At 41.4% G+C, this 22,331-nt stretch overlaps 1 protein-coding gene across 1 annotated transcript in view; it reads right to left on the reverse strand.

Moving 5' to 3' along the window:
* LOC125402356 (serum paraoxonase/arylesterase 2) overlaps nucleotides 1-22,331 on the reverse strand; it is a 30,246-nt gene that overhangs the window by 5,308 nt on the left and 2,607 nt on the right. Inside the window, exons 2-5 of the mRNA XM_048437032.3 lie at nucleotides 12,622-12,692; nucleotides 4,547-4,602; nucleotides 1,552-1,717; nucleotides 818-944 (exon numbers count right to left, since the gene is read on the reverse strand). Of these exons, the coding sequence (XP_048292989.3) occupies nucleotides 818-944; nucleotides 1,552-1,717; nucleotides 4,547-4,602; nucleotides 12,622-12,692 (420 nt within the window). The remainder of the gene's footprint in view (nucleotides 1-817; nucleotides 945-1,551; nucleotides 1,718-4,546; nucleotides 4,603-12,621; nucleotides 12,693-22,331) is intronic.

Consider the following 22,331-nt stretch of genomic DNA (forward strand, 5'->3'; position numbering starts at 1 on the left):
GAAGTAAAAGTACCCCTCCCTCCCCCAGTGACTAACTGCCAAAAGATTCTCAGCAAGGGCTGAGGCCTCTTGAATCTATTACCTTCCAGGCTAGAATGCTAATTGCCTGATACTGTGGGTATCTTGTACGGGGAAACCACACAATGCTTCCATACATACATACATACATACATACATACATATACATTTTCTTTCATATATATATATATATGAAATTTCATGCTGTGAAATTTCTGCCTGTAGCATAGCAGCTCAAAAAGAGTCAAACCACAGGGCACCCCAGACTTTGGATTTCAGTTTGAAAATGCTTAACGTTCTTAATACACATTAACATTTATAAACTCCTGAACTACATATACGATTTCATATGTTAGATTCTATATTGTGTATTAGCTAACGTAGGCAAGCCCTTACAAAAGACAAACCACCCAAAATAATGAGTGTCTGGAAGTGTCCGCAATAGGGGCTGAGAAGATAACAGGGAACAAAGAGACTGCCATGCTTGCTTGAGAACGTGAGCTCAATCCTCACAAGTCATGGAGTTGTAGCACATCCTTACAGTTCCAGAGTGGGGGGAAACAGCATCCCTGGGGCTCCCTGGCCACTGAGAGTATCTTACTAGGTAAACTCCAGGCCAATCAAAGACTGTCTCAAAAACAAGGCAGAAAACTCCTGTGAAATGACACCCAAGGCTGTCCTCTGGTCCACACGCACACACACACACGCACACGCACACAAACACACACACACACACACACACACACACACACACACGCCAGAGATAAACAGACAAATGAGGAGAACAAAAGGAAAGCACCTTGGAAGGAGCTCATGTTTAATTGTCTTCAGGTGCAACAGAGAATTTTCTTCTTCTTCAAATTTAAAAATTTCCACTGTATTCTTGAATTCTGGGTGGTTCACAACAAACAGATAAACTGTGTCATCTAAAGGATGGAAGGAGCAGAACTAGTTAGTTTAGAAGACAGATACAGGACCCATGGGCAGGCAGTGACACTTGAATACCATGGGCATGGGAAGGTTGAAGGCACAAGCTGTTCTATACCCTACCAGATCATTTTTCTTGCTGTCCTTCTGACATTGGCCTGGCATTAGTTCTGATCACTGATCTCCTGACCTTTAAGAAGGAGGGGGTCCCCACTCTATATACAGAATTCATGCATAATGTGTTCATAGGCTCAATTGGGAACACAGCTCTTTTTAATTCAGTGGTCACAGGTATATGAAAAGGTCAGGAAATCTAAACATGCTTTTGGTTGTTAACTGCTAGACATTTCAAAATGCAGCATAATGTACTGACAGCTTAGGAGACTTGTGAACAAGTGACTGGTAGGGAGACATGGGCTTGTTTCAGTAGAGCATCGTCCCCTTCGTGTGTGTGTGTGTGTGTGTAGTGTGTGTTATATGTGTGTGCTATATGTGTGGTGTGTGTGTATATGTGTATTGTGGTGCATGTGTGTTCTTCAAAGTTATTTTCCACAGCCTCCATGAAGCAGTGTGTGTTTCTTCACCTTGGTAGCTCATAGCTCTTACCATCATCGATGAAAGTGCTAATGCCATGCGGGTTAAATGAAGCCAAATCGAAGCCCCAGCTGATTCTTAATTCCAGTGCCCTGGGTTTTTCTTCCTTGAGATCCATCATCAGTATTCCTCCAGGCTTGTCTGGTGCAAAACTGTGGAGCCCAGGAAACTTGAGGCCCTTTGGAAACAGTGGGAGGAAAAATGAAACAAAAAGGCTTAGGTACCTTCCTGAATTAGGTATGCACTGCATACGAATGGCAAGCAGCACCTTTAGCTAAAGTTGGTGGCACAGAGTCACAAGTATAAAGAAAAAGGTGGGGTGGACAGTGAGGAGCACAAAGGAAACAGAACAGAAGGGTAACTGGTAACTGGGAGCTGGAGAGATGAACAACAGGTGATTTTGTTGAGCTCGGACAGATACTTTGCATCAGTTCTCTGGAAGGATACAAAATGGGTGATGGACTAAGCCTTTCCAGGCAGAACTGAGGGTCAGGAGAGCAGATACAAACTGTGAAACCCCTCACAGCCCAGGCCTGTTCTCTGCAGGAGGCAGAAAGGTTTGAACAGAGCAGACCATAGGTCAGCAAAACAAAAGGTTACAAAAGGTAACCTGTTGGCGTTACCTTTAAAGGACAACCCTTCATACAGAGATTGGTAGTTCACACTGCTCTCCATGGCTACCCTCACTGACATTTCAGAACCAGGAAAACAGCTCTTTTGCCTCTGCATTTGCTTCCCTGACATCTATGTTCCCTCTGCATTCAGACTGTGACAGATTATGACACACCTTCAGCCAAAACGCTAATGACTTCCCACCTCAGTCTGGTTCCAAGAAAGGATTTTAGAATGGTTTGAAGGCCTTGTATGGCAGGCCTATCTCACCCTCCTGACCTCCCATGCCCATCTCTCATCTCATCCAGGCTTTCTGATCCTCGTTAACAAGCAAGCATGTTCTCACCCAGAGTTTATTCCCAGACCCACTGCCTGAGACCCACTTGCTTCCTTCCAAGATGCCGGGGTCCACCCCTCGGTTTATTTACATCTGTTCCAGAGGTCACATTTCTAGCGAGGCAGCCTCCAAGTACAGTACCGGCCTCTGCTGATCTTTCCCCCTCACCCTAGCTCTCGTTCCTCCATTCCCCCTCCCGGTGTCACCGGCATGCATACATAGTAATATTGACGTAAGTGCTATGTGATAGGTCGCATGCATGGGGCGAGAGAGAAGTATATTAGGAGGTGAGGTGATTACCACTGTCCTCCATCCAGCTTGTGCACTCAGTTCTCGGGACTTGTGTACTGTTCTTGCCATGAACAAGTCTCTTCTCACCAGATGGGCAAGATTAGCACTCTAATCTACCTGAATTCTGGGCAATGTCCTTAACGGGACAGAGTTCATCTCCATCCCCAAAGGACAGCATGATGTCATACGCACCAGAACTGTCACCCTCCCTGCCCCATCTCCTTGTCTCCTCTTGACCAGAATCGTAGAAACATAAGCCAGGACTCTTTCCTATTTCCTGCTGGATCCCAGAATCTGAAGCATGGCAAATAAATCAATCCATAGTGTCTCCTTTGCCCTGCCCTGGACCATCATTTTTATACTGGTCTGTTAGGGCACTCTCTAGTTTGTTCTTTTGACGTCTCTTACGTATTCTGGTACCAACGTCCCCACCTAACACACCAATCCTTAATCACCACGTGAGTACCTGTGTCTGAATGGAGCACAGTTAATGACTTGGTCGTTTGTATAGTACAGGGAAACACTTGCCATTTTATTTATTCATTTTGAGCCCAAATCTTCTACAATTACTGACAGTCTTGTTAGTTGACTCTCTGGGTCATTTAAAATAAATAAATAAACCAGAGGCTCAAATTATCTGAAAATCATGACCATGTTTGGATTTTCGGCCCACTTCACATTTCTTTTTCTTGTTGTATTAGGTCATTAGGTGTTCCAGGTAACTGGCGATAGTTTGGGGGCACAACATTTTTCTACCCTCTTGAACATTAATGGGAATGTGCTTCACATTTTACTGTTAGGAGTGATGCTTGCAAGGGACACTGGTAGTTTGAGGCCATCCTGGTCCACAGAATAAGTTCCAAGATACTTAGGGCTGTTACACAGAGAAACCTGCCTTGAAACATTCCCCCCCCCCCAACTCAAAAAAGAATGGTGTTTGCTGTTGATTTCTGGGGATTCCTCTTATTTTCAGTTCACATGGAACTTTTAATTGAGTGACTATTGAATTGTATTAACAGCTTTTACGAGCTAGAAGAGATTATCTGGGTTATCTGGCTAACTATAAAATGCAGAGTCCTATTCTTAAAGGAAGCCTTACAATGATAATAAAACATATGTGAGTTCACTATTGTGTTCAGGTTATAATGCAGTGTGGTTATATTCTATGTAAATTAAAGGGCACAATAAAAACACAAAGACTCACGCACAAAAATGGACATCAGAAGAAATTCTTAATTTTTAACACCTGTGCACGATTGCCGAGTTTCACACTGGCTGGCCCAACAAGCAGAATAAACTGCAGCTGTGTAGGACTTTACAACAACCTATGTCAGCAGTTAATAACCCTCCTCCTTCACTCACGTCTCTCAACAGTAATGTGCCTCCAGCAGCAACAGCACTGTGAGAAGTTGACAGCTGTTTCTAACTACAGGAATACCTTCAACTACTCCAGTATTTCTTGGCTTTAAAGATATGTTTTATTTTTTTTAAGGCAGGGTTTCTCTGTGTAGCCATGGCCATTCTGGAACTTGCTTTGTAGACCAGGCTGTACAACTGGGAGACAAAAGGCAATTGGTCAGTTAGCAAGGACTCTTCGACTCTACACTCAGAAAAGCTTAAGGACTTTTCTCAACCCAGACTGACCTGTCTTTTTTTCAGGATTTACTTTGGGAGGTAAGAAATTTAAAATCTGTTTCTAGTATATGGGCGTACACGAATGACCCAGTCTGTCCCTGACGGAGTGAGGGACAAGAAGATGGTACTCACCACACTAAAGAAAGCCAGACCATTGGGAAGAACATCAATGTCCTCAGCACCAGCTTCTGCAAGTTCAAGGAGGAGATAAAGGTCATCATCAAACACTGCCATTGGTTTAAGATAGCATAACTGTGGCTTTGTTTACTTTCTCTGAGTGTCTATTTCTTTAGGGATGGTTCCAATTTCTTTTCCAAGGCACTATTGTTTTTAATAAATGTCAGTCTAAACCCTCTCTCAAAGTGAACTTCTGACTTTAAATGCTAGATATTTTATGTTTACTCAAATCAAAGTCAAGTTATCACCACATTTCCTAGTTCGATACAGAACAAGTTGACATCTGCACACTTCTAGGGTAAGCATCCAGATGTCTGTACAGAAGTAATTGACAACAGGGGAATATTACTTCCACAAGGAAGAACCCACAGTCATTTAACCATGCAAATCTCCTGTTCCCCTCTCTGCTCATTCAGTCTGAAGCAAAAAGACATTTTTCTCATTAACAGAGAGAAAACACCTGGGATTACATATTCTCTCTCAAAAAAAAAATGGAAAAGAGAAAGTGGTTATTTGTTCTCATAAGCAATAGAACTTTCAATTTAATCTTAAAATTACAAGAAAAACTAGCAAAACAAAATTAATGAAAAGTACCATGGACCCATGCCCACCCCAGCTTCTGACTCGAGTCTCTGGGCCAGGCTACAGTTACTATTATTGTTGTTGAATGTGGACAGTATCCTCCACACAGCATAGCAAAGAATTAACCGGAAGACTCTCTTCACTGCCCCCCTGTACACATTTCACAGATAGACAATAGAGATTCAAACACAAGGAAAGGTTTAAAAATTCCTTTTATGAAGCCAAATCATGACACATTCTTTCAGTCTACAAGATCCAATCTTTCTCCTTAAGACCACTCCAAAGGTTATTCCTGAGAAAATTTCTAGATTGTCGAAATCAAAAAGCATTTATGCCACCATCCTGGTTTTGATTCATGACTCTGCCCATAGGTGGGTTATTACCCCTAGTATCCCTTACTCGATCACAGAACAAAAAAGGAAAACATAATTGAAAACACAAGTACATTTATAAGAGGGACTCCCTGTTGGGTCCTCAGAAGGGAGTCTTAGAAAAAGATGCTTATGTATACTCTAGCTGTGAGGAGGGGATCCTAGGTCCCTGAGGGCCACAGATGGGCTCCAGGGAGTCTATGAACCTGTTTAAGTTCTTTGCACTGAAAAAAATGTCATGTTTATTTTGCAGATGATAACTTTACTGTGACAGGGGTCCCTGGTTTTGCAGAAGATCCATGCAAGGGTCTGTGATAAGCCCCCATGTCTAAGAATCACCAGACATCCTGCTATGTTCATCTTTGACATGAGATGCTATGTTCTAATTATTATGTATGAAGTCCATGCTGGAGATGAAAGGAAGAAAAGAGACTCTAACATGTTTAATTCAGTTTGGGAGTTATCGATCATTGGCCAAAGGTGGTCCATAAACATGCATACACACACAATTCCAGTCTAAGGATTTTTTTCTGGGCCCATGTAGGAGAAACTCAATTAATTTCCCCCCTGAAAGTCATTTAAGAATATTTAACTGCATGTGCAGATTCATACTTATAAAAAGGATAAAGAAAACATCACCACTGTTCCCTGAGTGGGAGAAGGATGAGCAATTCTTGTTTTCCACTTTACTCCTTCTGCCTTTCAAACTTTCTAAAGGCGACAGGTATAGCTTTGTAAAAAGATTCATGCCTGGAATTTGTGGGGCTGTGTTCAACCCCCAACCCCCAAAACTAACTGGGAATATAAGAAAAAGAACAAATAATTCAGTAACAAGGTAAGGATACAATTTTCTACAAATACTGGTAATGTATTAATAAGACAAATTTAAAAGCTGCTTCCATTCAGCCACATTGCATCTTTTCCCTGTATTTAATCCTATGGTCTCACTCCACTGAGGAAATTGAATTTTGTGTCTTGCTTATTTTGGAATATTTTCGAGATCTTCTTGCCCACGCTCATGTCTATGGCTAATATCTCAGGAGGTTTTATCAGCTCCCATCACCCCTTCAGTGACTCCAAGTGAAATCATTGCTGTGGGAGAAAGCTTTCTCCTTTCTGCAGTGATAGCCGTCAATGTAATTCAGTGCTCACAAACGATGAGCTCTTTGTAAGTCATTTCCATAATTTCAGAACACTCAGAAGCAGCATCATTTTCTCATATTTCTATAGAAGAGGGAGCCTCTGAAAGGTTAAGCAAATTATAAATCAATCAATCAATGTCTCCAACTGGGAAGGTAGGATTGGAGTCCTTTAGTATGACCTACAAGGATCAGCTTATTATGTAGTGAACTTTCCGTTAGAACCATAGGCTGGTTTTCCCTAAAAACACACTTGGGTAGCAAGATCACTCAATGGGCAGAGCTTGTCACACAGCTTAACTATCTGAGTTTGAGTCCTGGGACCCAAAGTTGTCCTCTGACTTCCACACAGTGGTAAATTAATAATAAATAAGTAAATAAATACATAAAATAGGTTTTGCTTTATAAATTCAGTCATGGATAACACCATATTTGGGTGTTTGCTTTTATGTCTTTTACTGAAATCATTATCAATTTCAAATCTTGAAGTTTTCTTTAAAACCTCCTTTAAAGCCTTGTCTCTAGGAATTCTTCTCAATCAGCACATCTGGCTTTAGACCCCTCTTCCTACAAGCCACTGTGGGCCGGTGGTGTTAGGGTCCCACACTCTCTCCTGCTTCCCTCTTAGCAATAGACAGCCGACAACACAGCTGCCACAGCCGTTTGCTGACATTGATGACCACGTGTTTAAGTTCAAATCAGTAGGACACGAGGATAAAGGACATCCACAACTATTGGGCAAAATAAGATTTAAAACTGTCTCTGTGCATTCTTCTTTCCTACCCTTTCCTGAACTGAAATGCCAACAAAGGAGTTTGTAACCTTGTACAAAAACGTAAGTGATATGTTGGAGACAGTTTTATCACATCATTAACATTTGCTCCTGAAAGTTGACATGAAAAGCAGCCACCTGATCACTCCAAGCCCTTTCCTAGACAATGTAATAGAAAAATCAAAATAAACCTCTTTAACTACTGTAACTTTCTGACAGCAACATAGGCCTTAATAAAAGGATATATGTGTATTACTGTAGCCTATTATTATTGTTATTATCATTATTATGCTCCACTTTTGTAACTCAATTTAGTCTAAACTTTTCAAAATAAACCAAGGTAGCCTTAAATTTATGGTGTTCCTTCTGTTTCGCCTTGCAAGTTTCAGGATTACAGGCCTATATACCACACACTTCCTCTTTCTAAATTTTTGATTCAATACTCTGGTATAGAATGCCAATCACTCAGAAAAAAAAAATATAATGCATTGAAAAAAGAATTTACAATATCTACATAATTATCTAGACTCTTTGGCTCTCAGATTCTTGTGTGTCATACAAAAGAAAAAAGGACACATAAATCTGTATCTCATTGGCTTGGGCTTACTTGTCTAATTTTTACATATGTAAATTGTGGAGTAGATGGTAAAAGCTCTAAACCCAAAATGGAAGAGAAGGAGGTGCGGTAATTGAGAGATTAGAAACTTTGTCTTGGGTTAGAGAGTTGGCTCGGTGGTTAAGAGCATTTACTGCTCTTCCAGAGGACTTGGGTTCAATTTCCAGCATCCACATGGCGGTTCACAATTATCTGTAATTCCAGTTCTAGGGAACCCAACACACATGGCAAGATATCAATGCACATGAAATAAAAATAAATAAATTTTTTTTAAAAAGAAAGAAACTTTGTCTTAGTTTATAACTCTGAATGTCTAGCTATTGGAAAATAAAATTGTTTTGAATCTTAATCTAGGCTCAACCTAACCAGCTCCTGGCATTATCTTTTACTATGTAGATACTGGGATTGCACTAAATTGTCAGGATGTGGATGCTTGCCTATAAGGCAGACCAGGAGGAATTTAAAGTGCAGTATGTAGTAAACAGTTTTTTACTGCAGGAGATGTGTGTCTGCAGTAAACACATGGTTTGTAGTCAACACCTATTACTACAACAGAAAGACATGATATGATATATGATAGATACACTTCCAAAACACTTAAGACTTACAAAGAGTTCATTTCCAGTGATGATGAAGGTAACATTGTAGTGTGTGTGTCTGTGTGTGTATGATGGGGACAGAGCACTAGCAAGAAGGAGTCTCCACCTGAATAGATTAGTGTCAAGTGCACAACTACTAAAGTTACCCTTGTGCCTAACACAAAAAGTGCTTTGCGGACATGGGGATCTTGGTCTAGCACCCTTATTCCTTGTAATCAAAGCCCAGTGGATAAACAGCTGCTGTCAATATTTATACACAGAGGTTTTAGTAACCATTACACACTGCTAACATGGCACTCAGCAAATGTTCATATGGTGTGTTCTAACTATAGGGCAAAAGCAAAATAGAATGGAAAAAAAAGCACAATTGTAATTAGATCCAAAAATGTATCCCAAATGTGCTTCTAATCGCTTATCGTCTCCGCTCTGCTGGCTTCTGAAGAGCCTCAGAGGCAATAAACACTTCAAGAGAGGGGCATAGGTGACATACTTCCCCCCTTTTCTCTAGTTCCAGACAGCAGCTCACACACATCACAACATAAAGGTCACAAACACAGACAGACGCCTGTTCAGAATACAAATGATACTGGCTTGTTTTCCTCAGAGTCATGCTTCGTTTCAGCGAGTTGTAACACGAACATACTTGGCAGTTTGTCCAGTAATGTGTCTGATTGTGCCCTATTATCTTTTCTGAGACTGAAAAATCACAGAAGGTGGCCTTCACAGAGCCAAAGGCTGTTTAATAATGTGACAATTATTAACTGGAGAGCAAAAGTAACCAAAGAGTTCAGTGATCCAGCTTCCCACCCTTGTCCAACACTCTTCATAGATGTCTCTTGGCTCTTGCCAGATCAATTCTGAGCCTCTCTCTCTCTCTCTCTCTCTCTCTCTCTTTCGCTCTCATTTTTTTCTCTCTCTCTCTCTCCTTTCCTCCTCTCCCCTCCCTCCTCTCTCATTTTTGCCAGGCAAAATAAAGTAAGTTGCTGGATTATTTGGAACTCCACAAAACCTTCAGTTCCAAATCTGGCTGCATTATCCAGCAGAAATCAAGTTAGTCTTGCGTTTGATTCTGAGTCTGTCTGGGTGATAGTAAGAAGAAGAAGCCCATGAAAACTATCCAGAGCAGGGAGAAGAAAGGAGGACTAGGAAAATAAAAGACAGCAATGAAGAAAGGGGGCCAGAACTCATGAGAAAGAGTAAAGAACACGGGGCCAGTACACACCTGCTGAGAAACTCTTTGGTGACACGGAGATTCTGCTTTTGCTGATGTGACCTTACTATAAATGCTGTTTGGACTTAGTGTGGTTATAAATCCATGCATTATTAATTTTGTCAACTTGATGGCAATTCAGTGATGATTACCAGAACTTAAAACATTTCCTAAAGACAGTCTTTCTGTTAAGTATCTTTTCACAGATACACAAACTCAAGAGCACCAGCAATCACTGAGATCCACCTGCCTCTGCTTCCCAAGTGCTGGGAGTAAAGGCATGTGCCACAACTACCCAGCCCAGAAAGATTTTTAAGTTTAAGGTCAGCCTGAGCTACAAAGTAAGTTCCAGCTTAGCCTGCCATACAGGATTAGCTTGCTAATAATGAAAATATACTTCACATTACTGAATTTTACACTGCAGATGTCTAGAATGATGAACTCTACATTTTACTACACATACTTTTTAAAAATTTAAAGAAATAAGAAGTCTTACAATATACCAAATGTACATTAAAAGGAGAATCAAATAAATCATAGGACATGGAAATATTAAAACAACAAGGGGCTTGAGGCCAGCCAGGACTGCCCTGTGAGTTCCAAGATAGTCAGGGCTATAGTGACTATATCTTAAACAAAAACAAACAAACAAAACCCCCACTAAACCAAATCAACAAAACAGCAACAACAAGAGAAATGCTGGGGTAGGACTGGGATGGTAGCTCTGTGGAGAAGGTGCTTACCTTGCAGACAAAAAGATCTGAGTTTAATCCTGCCTGGGCAAATGAGGGATCCTATCTCCAAGCAAAGTGCAGACAAACACGGTGGACAGAACCTGAGAAATAGTAGCTGAATTGTCCTGTACTCGACATACAAATGTCCACCTGCATCTGCACACACAGGCACCCGTGAATGAGAGCACAAGTGTGAGAAGGAACACACACACCTGCACACACCTGAGAGATAAATGTACATGTGCCAGTTCATGGCTCACACCATTCAGGAATAAGAAGAGTAAAGCAGGAAGGACAGCAGCTCATTAAGATGCTGTTTGTGACAATAGTCATGTATATATTTGCCTGTATGTGCACTAAGTCTATGGGGGAATAAAAAGGTTTATCTCTAGGGCTACGTCTGTGAAAAAAAATGAAGTTTGTTGTAGACTTTATTTGCCATTTTAGATTGCGTTTGAACATCTAATGTTTATATGAACTCATAGATAGTAGTTTTTTAGCAACTTCTCAGCTGCTAAAAAGGAAGATGATTGAGTGGATAGAAGTTGTCAAAGCATAGTGTTGAGTGAAAAACTCTCATTTGGAAATATTCAAACATTACTTAATGGTGTTATTGGCTATAAGGAGCAAGATACTTCTGTGTGAGATAGATTTTAATTTGCATTTAAAAATCCAACTGTGTCTCCCATGGTCAAAGCTGTCTTATAAAGGCTGAAAGGGGAACAATGTTAATGACTTCCATGCTTTCAGTGTATTCTAAAAAAATAGAGCCCAAAAGTTTTAAAGTCTAAAAACCTTCAACTATATAAGTAGCTAATAGGAAGGCCAAGCTTCCCATGCTCAAGCTGCCGAGTAGCAGGACCAGAGCAGGAAACAAGGTCTCCTGACATCTCCCTACCTCTAATCACACCTTTTAGAAAACCCAGGATTTTTATCACCTGTTGATAAGTTAATAGCAATTACTAAGAATCTACTAACTCCTGGGGACTTTGGTAGATGGCAAAGGTAAAAACCAACAAGACAGGGACTCTGCCCTGGAAGAAACTACAGGGAAGGTGGAGAGGCCCACCCTGTCCCTCATTGTCTGCTGCTGACCCAAGCTGTTCTTAGAAGCGGCCCCTGAGACTTGGACACCACCTCACACCCTACAAAGAGTCAGGAGGGTAGGACTCACCCTGATTACTTGCTCTCCCTTCTGTGTTCACAGCTAAGAAGATTAAATAACAAGGGTTTGTTGCTGCTTCTTAAATGAGAATGGCTCCCACAGGTTTGTATGTTTGAATGTTTCATCCGGGTTAGAGGAGGTTGAGAAAGCTTAGGAGGTGTGGTTTCGTTGGAGGAGGTGTGTAGCTAAGGGTGGGCTTTGAGATTTCAGAAGCAGGTCCAGGCTTTGTCCTGCAAACTGTAGATGAGATGTGAGCTCTCAGCTGCTGCTGCAGGGACATGCTTGTCCGCCTGCTTCTGCACTCCTGACCCATAAAGGCCATGGACTAATGTTCTGAAACTGTAAGCAAGCCCCTAATTAGATGTTTTCTCTTATGGGTTGCCTAGGTCACGGTGTCTCTTCACAGCAACAGAGAAGAAACTAGCACACTGCTGCTGCTGTTGTTTCCACTAAATAATAGCAAGCATCAGTTGTTAGGGAGAAGACCAGAAGCTGGTGACAGGATGGCGAACAAGATCAATAGTACTCCTACTTAAGTAGAATACACCTTCCTTCCAAATTCCCACCACTGGTTTACCGTTAAGATAACAGAACATAGACTGCGGAGGGCATTTAAGTTTTAACTATACCAACGCAATTTAAAGAAGTCCCCAAGGGAACCAGAAATCAATCTATAAACATATACACAATTTGTTAGTCTAAGAAAGAAGAAATACAGAAAATCTAAGATGAAAGGGAATAGGTCAGAGAGGTACCTATTGATTGAATGAGCTGTCCTAATAATTGCTGAAGGGCAGCAAAGGCATAAACAGTGCTGTCAGCAAGCGATCTCTCATACATACCGATTCCTTTAATCAGGTGGCAGTTTGGAAGGTCTACAGACTCTACTTCTCTGGAGGCTTTAAGTCGACTCCTGGTGGAAAACAGAAGGAAACTATTTGTGTATGGATTTCTCGACTCATCTCAGAAAAGGTTTTTAATTGATATAGAGCAAGCCAAAAAGAAGCTGAGAGAGAGGGGTGGAAACAAGTGTAGGGACATACAAAGCACAAGAAACATTAACTACATAGAGCACTCGGTTCAACACATGGGCAGGGCTGAAAGACAGAGCTGTGGACTCAATAAATAACGCTTGCTTGCAATTTTCCAGGCAAATATAAACAGAGCACCAGCCCTGTAGTCTCGTGGCTTTGTACTAGAAAGGGAGGATAGGTGATCAGTCCGAAGCCCAACATTCTCCTGAGGATCCAAATGAAGAAAAATGACAACAAGCCTCCCACTGCGAGGAGAAGCTACCAAGAGAAAAGGGCTGGGAGGTGGGGTGCACAGTGAGATGGCTCAGAGGGTAGAGGTGCCTGCTGCCAAGCCTGGCAAGCTGAGTTCCATCCACAGGACTCACATGGTGGAAGGGGAAAGCATGGCCATGAGTTGTCCTCTGCCTCTGCATTGGTGCCCTTCTCACCCGGCACGCATACAAAGTAAAAATATGAACGTAAAAGAAAGAAAAGGCTGAAGGTGTGGACCCATTGGTAGAGCCCTTTCCTGACTGGCACAGCGCCTTGAGCTGGCTCCTCAGTGTGGTGTCACATGGCTTCCATCCCAGTACTTGGTTGGTGGAGGAAGGATGCTCAGTAGTCAGAGTCCACCCTCTAGGACATAGAGAAATGAGGCCAGCCTGGGACACATGTATGTCCCCAGTATTAAAAATTTTGAAAGAAACTAGCAATTCTTCAGAGACCGACACATAGCAGGGACTCTAAATAGTTATTAAGAAATTTGGAAAATTCCCATCGTTATGACAATATTTTTGGAGACTGGAAGTTTGGAGAACAACAGTAACATTTGTTATTGTTTGTTTTGATTTTTGTTTTGTTTTTTGTTTGTTTATTTTGGCCCCGAACTCACAGAGATCCACCCGCCTCTGTCTACCAAGGGCTGGGATTAAAGGTTTGTGCCATCATCAACAGTAACATTTGTAACTAACAGAATTACTTGCTCAAGTGCCTATGTGTGCTGTGGTTGTTTAAGGAAGACCCAAAAGTAATAACAAAGAATCCTGGGGACTGGTGGATTATCTCCTACTTCGGGCTACCCCTGAAGCCCGCCAGGCAGTCTGGGCCAGTGAAGAAGACCCGTCTTTTGTTTTGCAGGCCACATCCTGCAGGCTTCTGCCCCTCCCCCCTGTGCTCTCTTCCTGTCTTGGTTCTGTAGCCTCCAAACTGACACGTGGGCTGCCGGGAAAGTTACACTTCCAATGTGATTTCCACAAGCCAAACATTTAAGAGTCAAAGTAGCAATTTGCTTTGTGCTCCGCTGTCCCAGTCTCTGACCATATCTGCCTGCCAGACCTGAAGATGGGGTTTAAGCAAAAAGGAGGGATGCTTGGGCCTAGATAACCCAGAATTTATGGGACTATGCCAAATACATGTTATAGTTGTTCATGGGATACGTAAAGTTTACATAAAAATGCTTTAAATTTATTATTATTGGATGTGAGGATAATGTGTGTGTTGGGGGAGGGGCACAAGCAGGTCTTACAATATGTGTGAGGTCAGAGGACAATGTCATGGATTTGGTTGTTTTCTTCTTCCAGTTTTACATGGGTTCTTGGGATGGAATTCAGAGGTCAAACTTGTACAGTAAGAACTTTACCCTCTGAGCCATCTTTCTGGTGCCAAAATAAAAATAAAACAATTGAATAAAATTATATTCCTTGAAATATGGGCATAAAGCAAATAAATACTATGTGAGTATGTAAATGCAATAAAATACATTAAATAAATAAAAGTTTTAAAATGAATGTAATAGAATGTAATAAATCTCAGTTCCACAAATTCCTAGAGCAATTTAAGAGGCAAATAGCAACAAGAAGAAGTATAAATAATTGAAGCAGTTATAGCAAGAACAGTACTAATAAAAATGATGCCAGCGGCTACAGTGATCAAAGGAAGGAATAGTAAAAATATCTATAATTTGCCATGAGTCTAAGTGGTCCCTGTTTTATCTGATATATCTCATGAATTCATTTAATTCTTCAACTAACCTGGTGAACTGGATACCATCAGTCCCATCTTATATTTGATAAACAGCTCAGAGAGACAGAAGCAAGCTTCCTTGCAGCTGTTTGACAGTTTTGTCTCTTCTGTTGGTCCTTTCTTCAGACAAGAGTGAAGATTTCTGGGTTCTAGGGTTATCAGTTCCACAACCACAACCCCTAGCAGGTCAGGGGCTCCCACAAGTCTCAGTCTTCTTCACAGACAGTAAGGAGGAACCTAGAAAACTTCCAGATCAATCCTGTCGACGTCTTGTGACTCCAGATGCACAGGTACAGCTAATCAGCGGGTTCTAGGAAGGGTCTCGTGTTGTCCTAGATGCTGATTTCGCACAACTGACTTATGAAGCCTGCTCAACACAACTAGCAATAATGACCATGCTCAGCAGCCTTTTAGAAGAGGGCTGGAGGACTAGCAAATCGGTCGGTAAACTGTGTAAGTGAATGCAATCTACTCCAGGTAGCAGGTTCTGATGTACTGCTACTAAAAAGGGCCTCCTTACAGACGTGATCTACTTACTAAGTTACATGAGACCTGTGTGAGACTTTTAGTTAACTGAGTAATTTACACGTGGTTCTCCTTTATTATAAAAGGAAAAGGGGATTCGCTTAACTCTTGTGTGGCCTAGTTGCCGCAGGACATGCCATTTTCCTGGAAGGGCTCTCTGCCTCTGCTAGCCCGGGGAATGCTATGGCTTCCCAGAACAACACTAGCTCCTCTCCTCGCCCTTCTTCCATTTTCTTCCCATGGCAGGGGCAGGAGGACCCCTGACCTTTTTGTATACAAGTGTATTCGAAGGAGTTAAGTTTTGAAAATAAATATTCCTAATGGGGAAAACACAAAAAGAGAGCCAGCTGCCATTCCTTCCTCCTCACATCTGGAACACATGCACAATGCTGGGCACAACTGCAGACATTCTGCACTCTTGAGAGGGACAAGGGTATGAAGAGTGAAGGGTTAAACTGTCCAAACGTAGAAATCATCTAGTTATGCGATTCCCTCAACAGAGAAGTAAAATTATTAGTCCAGGGTGTAGGGTGAATAACGTTTTCAATGGATTTGGGCCATCTGGCTACAAACCAGCAACTGTTAACTGACAGTCATCAACAGGAAATCAATTTTTTTATTCTGGAGACATCGGTCCCCACCCAGACTGCATCTGGACAGAGGACTGTTAGCTGTCATCTCACCTGAAGACAGGTAGCAATAGGACAAGCAACGCAACGGTGTAACACGCTGTGAGTAAGGTCAACCCTGAACTACCAGCCAGACCTTCCTCTTCACCATATCTTACTACCTTTGAATTTTAAAATGCTGGCAGGGCTTCATCTTCTGTGTACACATGTATATAGAAAGGGAGCTTTATCTTCTATACACAGATTTGAAAACTGTTTGGAATTCACCCCTATGGTCCCTGCAATGCTTACATAACTGAGTATGTAAACCTGGGGAATTTTGTTCAGTCATGGAGGAGCCCACAAGCTGTGTGAGAACTGGGCTGAAGGGTGCTAGAAACTAAAGAGCCAGCCTGGAGGATCCTGAGGAATGCCCACTGGAACCCCCAGCTAGAGAAGTCAGCTATTTACATGTGAATTAGGGCAAGGTATCTATCTAAGAAGACAATCAAGGCAAAAAAACAAAAGGGCATTCTTCCCAAGTGTCAATAAATGTACCTTTTGGGTCATAGATCAGCTAGTGGAGGGCTTACTTAGCACAGGCAAAGTCCTGTTTTCGGTCCCTGGCTCGGCATAAACTAGACTTTTATATGGTTTTGGGGCTCTGCACTCTGTAGTAAGGAGCCGTTTGTTAGTTCCCAGCTTCTTAGCCCCAAAATAATCACATAGAAACTGTATTAATTAAATCACTGCTTGGTTAATTACTTAAGTATATTGCTAGCTAGCTCTTACATCTAGAATTAACCTATCTCCCTTATTTTATATTTTACCGCAAGGCTTATGGCCTTCCAGCAAGGTTTCAGCATGACTGTCTCTGGCGGTGGCTCCATGGCTTCTCTCTAATGCCTCCTTCTTTCTCCCCTCATTCAGCTTAGTTCCCTCCCACACCTCTTATTCCCTGTGTAGGCCCAAGACAGTTTCTTTACTAACCAATGGTATTCACAGCATACAGAGGGGAATCCCACATCACCTCCCCTTTTCTGTTTAAAAACAAAGGAAGGTTTTAACTTTAACATAGTACAATTAGATATAACAAAACAGGTATTAAGCACAAATTACAGTTACAATATTTTATCTACTTTATCTTTTATCATGACTAAGGAAAACTATAAATTCTTCAACTCCATCAAAGACTCCAGAAGGATATGATATTACTTAAGAAAACAGAAAGTGCATTGTAAGCAAATTCCAAAACTCTAGAAATGACAGAGACATCTTGCTGCCTGGAAAGTCACCCAAAGTTCTTTAGGCAAGTTCAGCAGTCATTTCTCTGTGGATCCTACATGTCCAGTTCACACAGAATAGCAACAAGCAGTCCAGGCAAGAACAGTTTCTTGCCCAGATGGCTAACAAACTCCATGAGGAGCTTCTTTGATGCCCATCTTCCTCTTGAAGTAATTGGTGCTGCCAGGAGCAGATGTGTCTCATTGTGATGAAAATCCTAAGTTATTAAAACATTTTAAATGCCATATTCTGAAGATCTTTGAAAGGTTTGAAGAATATCTATCTAACTGAAATATATCTCTCTATTTATAGAAAACCTAAATAACTTGACTATTATAGATGATTATTTATTAACCTATATTTTTAATTATACGTATATTTTAAAATGAGCTGTACAAACACAATACCTTAATCAAGAGCAGAAATATATATATATATATATCATATATATAATTGATCTTAAATTTGTATCAATAGAGCAAGATCCATACCAGTGCAAACTATTCATCTTTATAGCTTATCCTCCTTTAAATGTAAACAAACATTTATAAACAATATTTGAAAATATGGGTGTAGTTCTCTCCAAACTCCTTCCTGCTTTTTATTGGGCAAAGGAATTTTTGGACGGTGTTCATGATGACCTCTTGGAAGGACATGATCCATTAAACCACATTAATCTGGAAAGATTCCACAGATTCTCATCTCCTGTGGAAGCAAAAGCAGAACCACTTTTCCAAAGCAACAAATCCTTAGACCGAAATTTTGAAGTCAAGATACCTTTAGAGAATAAATGCTGGTTTAGTTGAACAGTTTCTACAGTAAAATGTCCCTCTGTACGTAGCTCTTTCACAGTCAAAAAATTAAAGAAACACAATAATATACATAATGTAGACTCTCTGTGTTTCCATCTTTATGTGGCTTATTTGTTTTAAATCTATTCTTTACTCCTTTTAATCAATGACTGTTCTCTGTCTCTTTAAAGAGTTTACCTTTTTCTTCAAACCATTTAAATCTTTTTATAACTGTCTATATTCTTTTTCTTTTCTCTCCCAAGCCTATGTACATTTATTCAACACTGTGACCCATTTAGAGGTATTTTTTTATCTGAATCTGTCTTTATTGTGTATCTATAATTATTTTCTGACCAGAAGCACTTCTTAAAATGGTAAGCCCTTCTTATGAACTTAAGTGGCACTATTGCTAGGGGAAATATGGCACTGCCTGCTTGCCCCACCCAGTCCAGCATGGCAGAGCAATTTGCTGCCTCTGAGAGCCATGCTCACAGTCCCATTTTTAGGCACACAGCCAGTCTATGTTGCCATTAAGCAAGTTGTAGCACTCTGTTCACAAACCCCATTTAAATGCTCCATAGCTGGATCTCAAGAGTCAAGAGTTTTTGCTGGCAGCATGGCCCAGAAAGCCAAACTTTCAAAACCACAGTGTTTTTTCTGCTACTGCTGAATCAGAAAAACCCCTCTTAAAGGAACCGCAGCATGCCGCCAGCAAACAAAGCCCATTCAGGAAAATAAATGTGGCTAAACTTTATTTTTTAGTGTCTAGAATTCCTTTCCAAGCCCTCTAAGATTTTACGTAGATTTAGTAGATCATGTTGGGTGCCAATTTGTTGTAAGGAGACCACTTGTTTGTTTCCTGGCCACCTGGCAGTTCAGACCCGAAATAATCATACAGAAGCTATACTAATTAAATTACTGCTTGGCCAATTAGTTAAGTGTATTGCTAGCTAGCTCTTATATCTAGAATTAACCTACATTTTACCACGAGGCTCATGGCCTTCCAGCAAGGTTTCAGTGTGTCTATCTCTGGCAGTGGCTCCTTGGCTTCTCTCTATCCTCCTTCTTTCCCCCACATTCAGTTAATTTTCCCTGTATTTCCTATTTCTATTTCCTGTGCAGGCCCTAGACAGTTTCTTTATTAACCAGTGGTATTCACAGCATACAGAAGGGAATCCCACATCAACACTCATGACTCCATGATGGCCCAGTGACCACTTTACTGACGGAGCCATCCAAGAAGTTCTAGACTCCGGACAGAGTAAGCAACACAATGCAGTCACACAATAAATGATAAGGAGGGGGATGACAGAAACAGAAACAAAGAGACTGCCCCATCTGAAGGAAACTCTAGAACTTCCTGTCAGAGCTGTGATAAAACACATCCAGTATCTGCTAAGATGGCTCAGTGAGTAGAAGTACTTGCTACTCAAGCTTCACCTGAGTCTCATTTCCAGATCCTAATAGAGATAGAGTAGATAGAGAGAGCCAACTCCCGGGTGTACTCTACACACACACACACACACACACACACACACACACACACACAATAATGGCAACATGACAACAATCAAATTTTTTAAAGTTTTGAAGACACAAACATTTAAGCAAACTGTTGAGACTTGTGTCTTGGGGTTTCTGGCCGCGCTATGTTCTCTAGTGTACTAAAGTCTCATGACTCTTCCAAGTCTGTCTTTACAACAGACAGCAACTAGCCTGGGAGTGCTGGCCTACTTCTACTTTTTCCTCTGTTGCTCAAGAAGGGAGGGGCAGAATGGGTGGCAATGGAGCAGCATCCTCCCAGGGGAACCTTAGCCAGCTACAGCTCAGTGGGATAAAAGACAACTTCAGTGACATTTATCCACTGGGGACAAATGTAATGAAAATTTATCCATTGTTTATCTAAAATGCGAGTTGAAATTTAAGTGGGCATCCTGGGAGAGAGAAACAGCTTGACAGCCAAAGTTCCATTTTTAATAATTTAATAAGCAAATAGAAGGCACTGGTTAGTGCAAAAAGAGTAGCACAAAGCAGCCACCCTTTCTCCTGGCTCTGAAAGGCCCTTCCAGCAGGGAATCAGAGCACCCCACTCTTTGAAGTGGGGTCTGAGAGGAGCAGGTTGCTTTTTATCTTGTCACCACACTGTAGGCAGGAGACTCGGGCTATGCTTTGATGTGGGAGGTCCTTCTGTCTATGTGCTGTTTTTATTGGTTAATGAATAAAGAAGTTGGCTTGGCCTGTGTGATATGGTCAGAGTAGAGGTAGGTGGGGAGAACTAAAGTGAATGCTGGGAGAAACAAGGCAGAGTCAGAGAAGCCATGTAGCCCCTCTGGAGACAGATGCCAGAACTTTACCTGGTAAGCTACAATCACGTGGTGATACACAGATTAATGGAGAAGGGTTAGTTTAGGATATAAGAGTCAGCTAGAAATACACTTAAGCTATCGGCCAAACAGTATTGTAAATAATATAGTTTCTGTGTGGTTATTTCGGGAGTCTGGGCAGCCTGAAATGAACAAACAGCTTCCAACTACAATGCTTCAATCAGATGGTTACCATACTCAATACAGGGTGCCTAGTTAAACCTACCTGCTGTGTAATGATGTCACAGACTGCATACTTATACTAAGAAATATGTTCTATGTATATTGCTAAGGGGCTGCTTAGATGGCTCAGTGGCTAAAGTGTTTCCTGCACCAACATAAGGACCCGAGTTTGGTCTTTAGCACCCATGCGAAAGCTGCACATAAGAGCACGGATCTGAAATCCTAGTGCTGGAGCGGCAGAGATAGGGGAATCCAGGGAGTCTACTGGCGAACCAGGCTAGCAGAATCAGTGAACTCCTGGATCAATGAGAGACTCTGTTTCTCTCATATGGCAGAAAGTACCTGAGGAAGACACTCAATGCCCACCTTCTGAGTGTGTATGTGTGTGCCCCCATACAAATTCATACATGTATGAACATACATATAACTTATACACACACAAAATGGTTCTCTGTTCATCTGAAATTCAAACTTAACTGGTAAACCTGATTGGTTTTGGGGATTGGAACAGGGAATGATTTGACTGCAAGGCACTGACCCCCACCCCACATTCTTACGTGACACTATTTGGAGCTTCAACTATCCAATAAAATCACCAAGTCACCAGCTAGCTACAAGACCACTGCTCATCAAATTTCACCTCAGTCAAGGTTTTGTTCATAAAGAAAGTTGGCACCAAGTTGTAAACGACCAACTGTCTGCATTGTGTGTGTGTGTGTGTGTGTGTGTGTGTGTGTGTGTGTGGTGTCGTGTATGTGTTGTGTACTTGTGGATGTGGATGTATGTACCCATGTGCATATATGTAGAAACCAGAACAAGACCCTGGGTTTCTCCCTTGAGCACTCTCCAGCTTATCACCTAGAGACAGCCTGAGTGGACAGGCATGCATGGCCCTGTCTGATTTTCATGTGAGTACTTGGGATTCCAACTCAGTTCTTCAGGCTGGCACCACTAGCATCTCCTCAGCCACATCAGTATGGTCTCGGTTCACTTTTCTTAAATTTATAACTATACTTGTCACTCAAATGGACTTCAACTTTGGACTTCAAGGTTAGTAAGAAAAGGGGGAAACTTGACTACTGACTAAGAAAAATTCAGCCCATGGAAGCACAGTGATTTAACTATTAGTGATAGCTGGATGAGTCCCGGAATATTTGTGTCTTGTTTTTAATACTGAGAGCTAAATGGATGGCACAAGAAAAGAAAAAAAAAAGTCTCTTAACTGCTAAGACCTCAAAAGCACAGAAAACAAAAACAAGAGATTGCATCCAAACCGGAAAGCTTCTGTCGAATGGGAGGATGCATTTGAGATACATATAATAATAGGCAAAATCTGTAAGAAATTTGCATAATTCATGAGTTTTAAAAAAAGCGAGGCAAGCAAACAAAAACCCAAATAAGCAAAAGCCCTGAGTAGGGATTTCTTAGAAGAAGACAAATGATGGCCAACGTGCTTATGAGGAAATAACCCATGTCACGAATCATGGGAAATGCAAGTCAAGCTGTCCAGGAGAGATCATCACTCGAGTTACAATGACTGCTGCTAAAACGAGGAAAAGCATCATGAGCACATATCTATCCTGGAGACTGATCACATGCTCCCTCATTGCCTGGCATCCTACCACTGACTACACACCCTGTTTAGAACTGTGGGTGATGATGTAAAATGTTATGCCATCATGAAAATAATACGGAGATGCCTTAAAATGTATTTAAGGAGAAGTACCATATGTGATCCAGCCATCCCAGTACTGAACGAGACC

The sequence above is a fragment of the Myodes glareolus genome, chromosome 25, assembly GCF_982192425.1.
Source record: "Myodes glareolus chromosome 25, mMyoGla1.1, whole genome shotgun sequence".
Classification (NCBI taxonomy): domain Eukaryota; kingdom Metazoa; phylum Chordata; class Mammalia; order Rodentia; family Cricetidae; genus Myodes; species Myodes glareolus.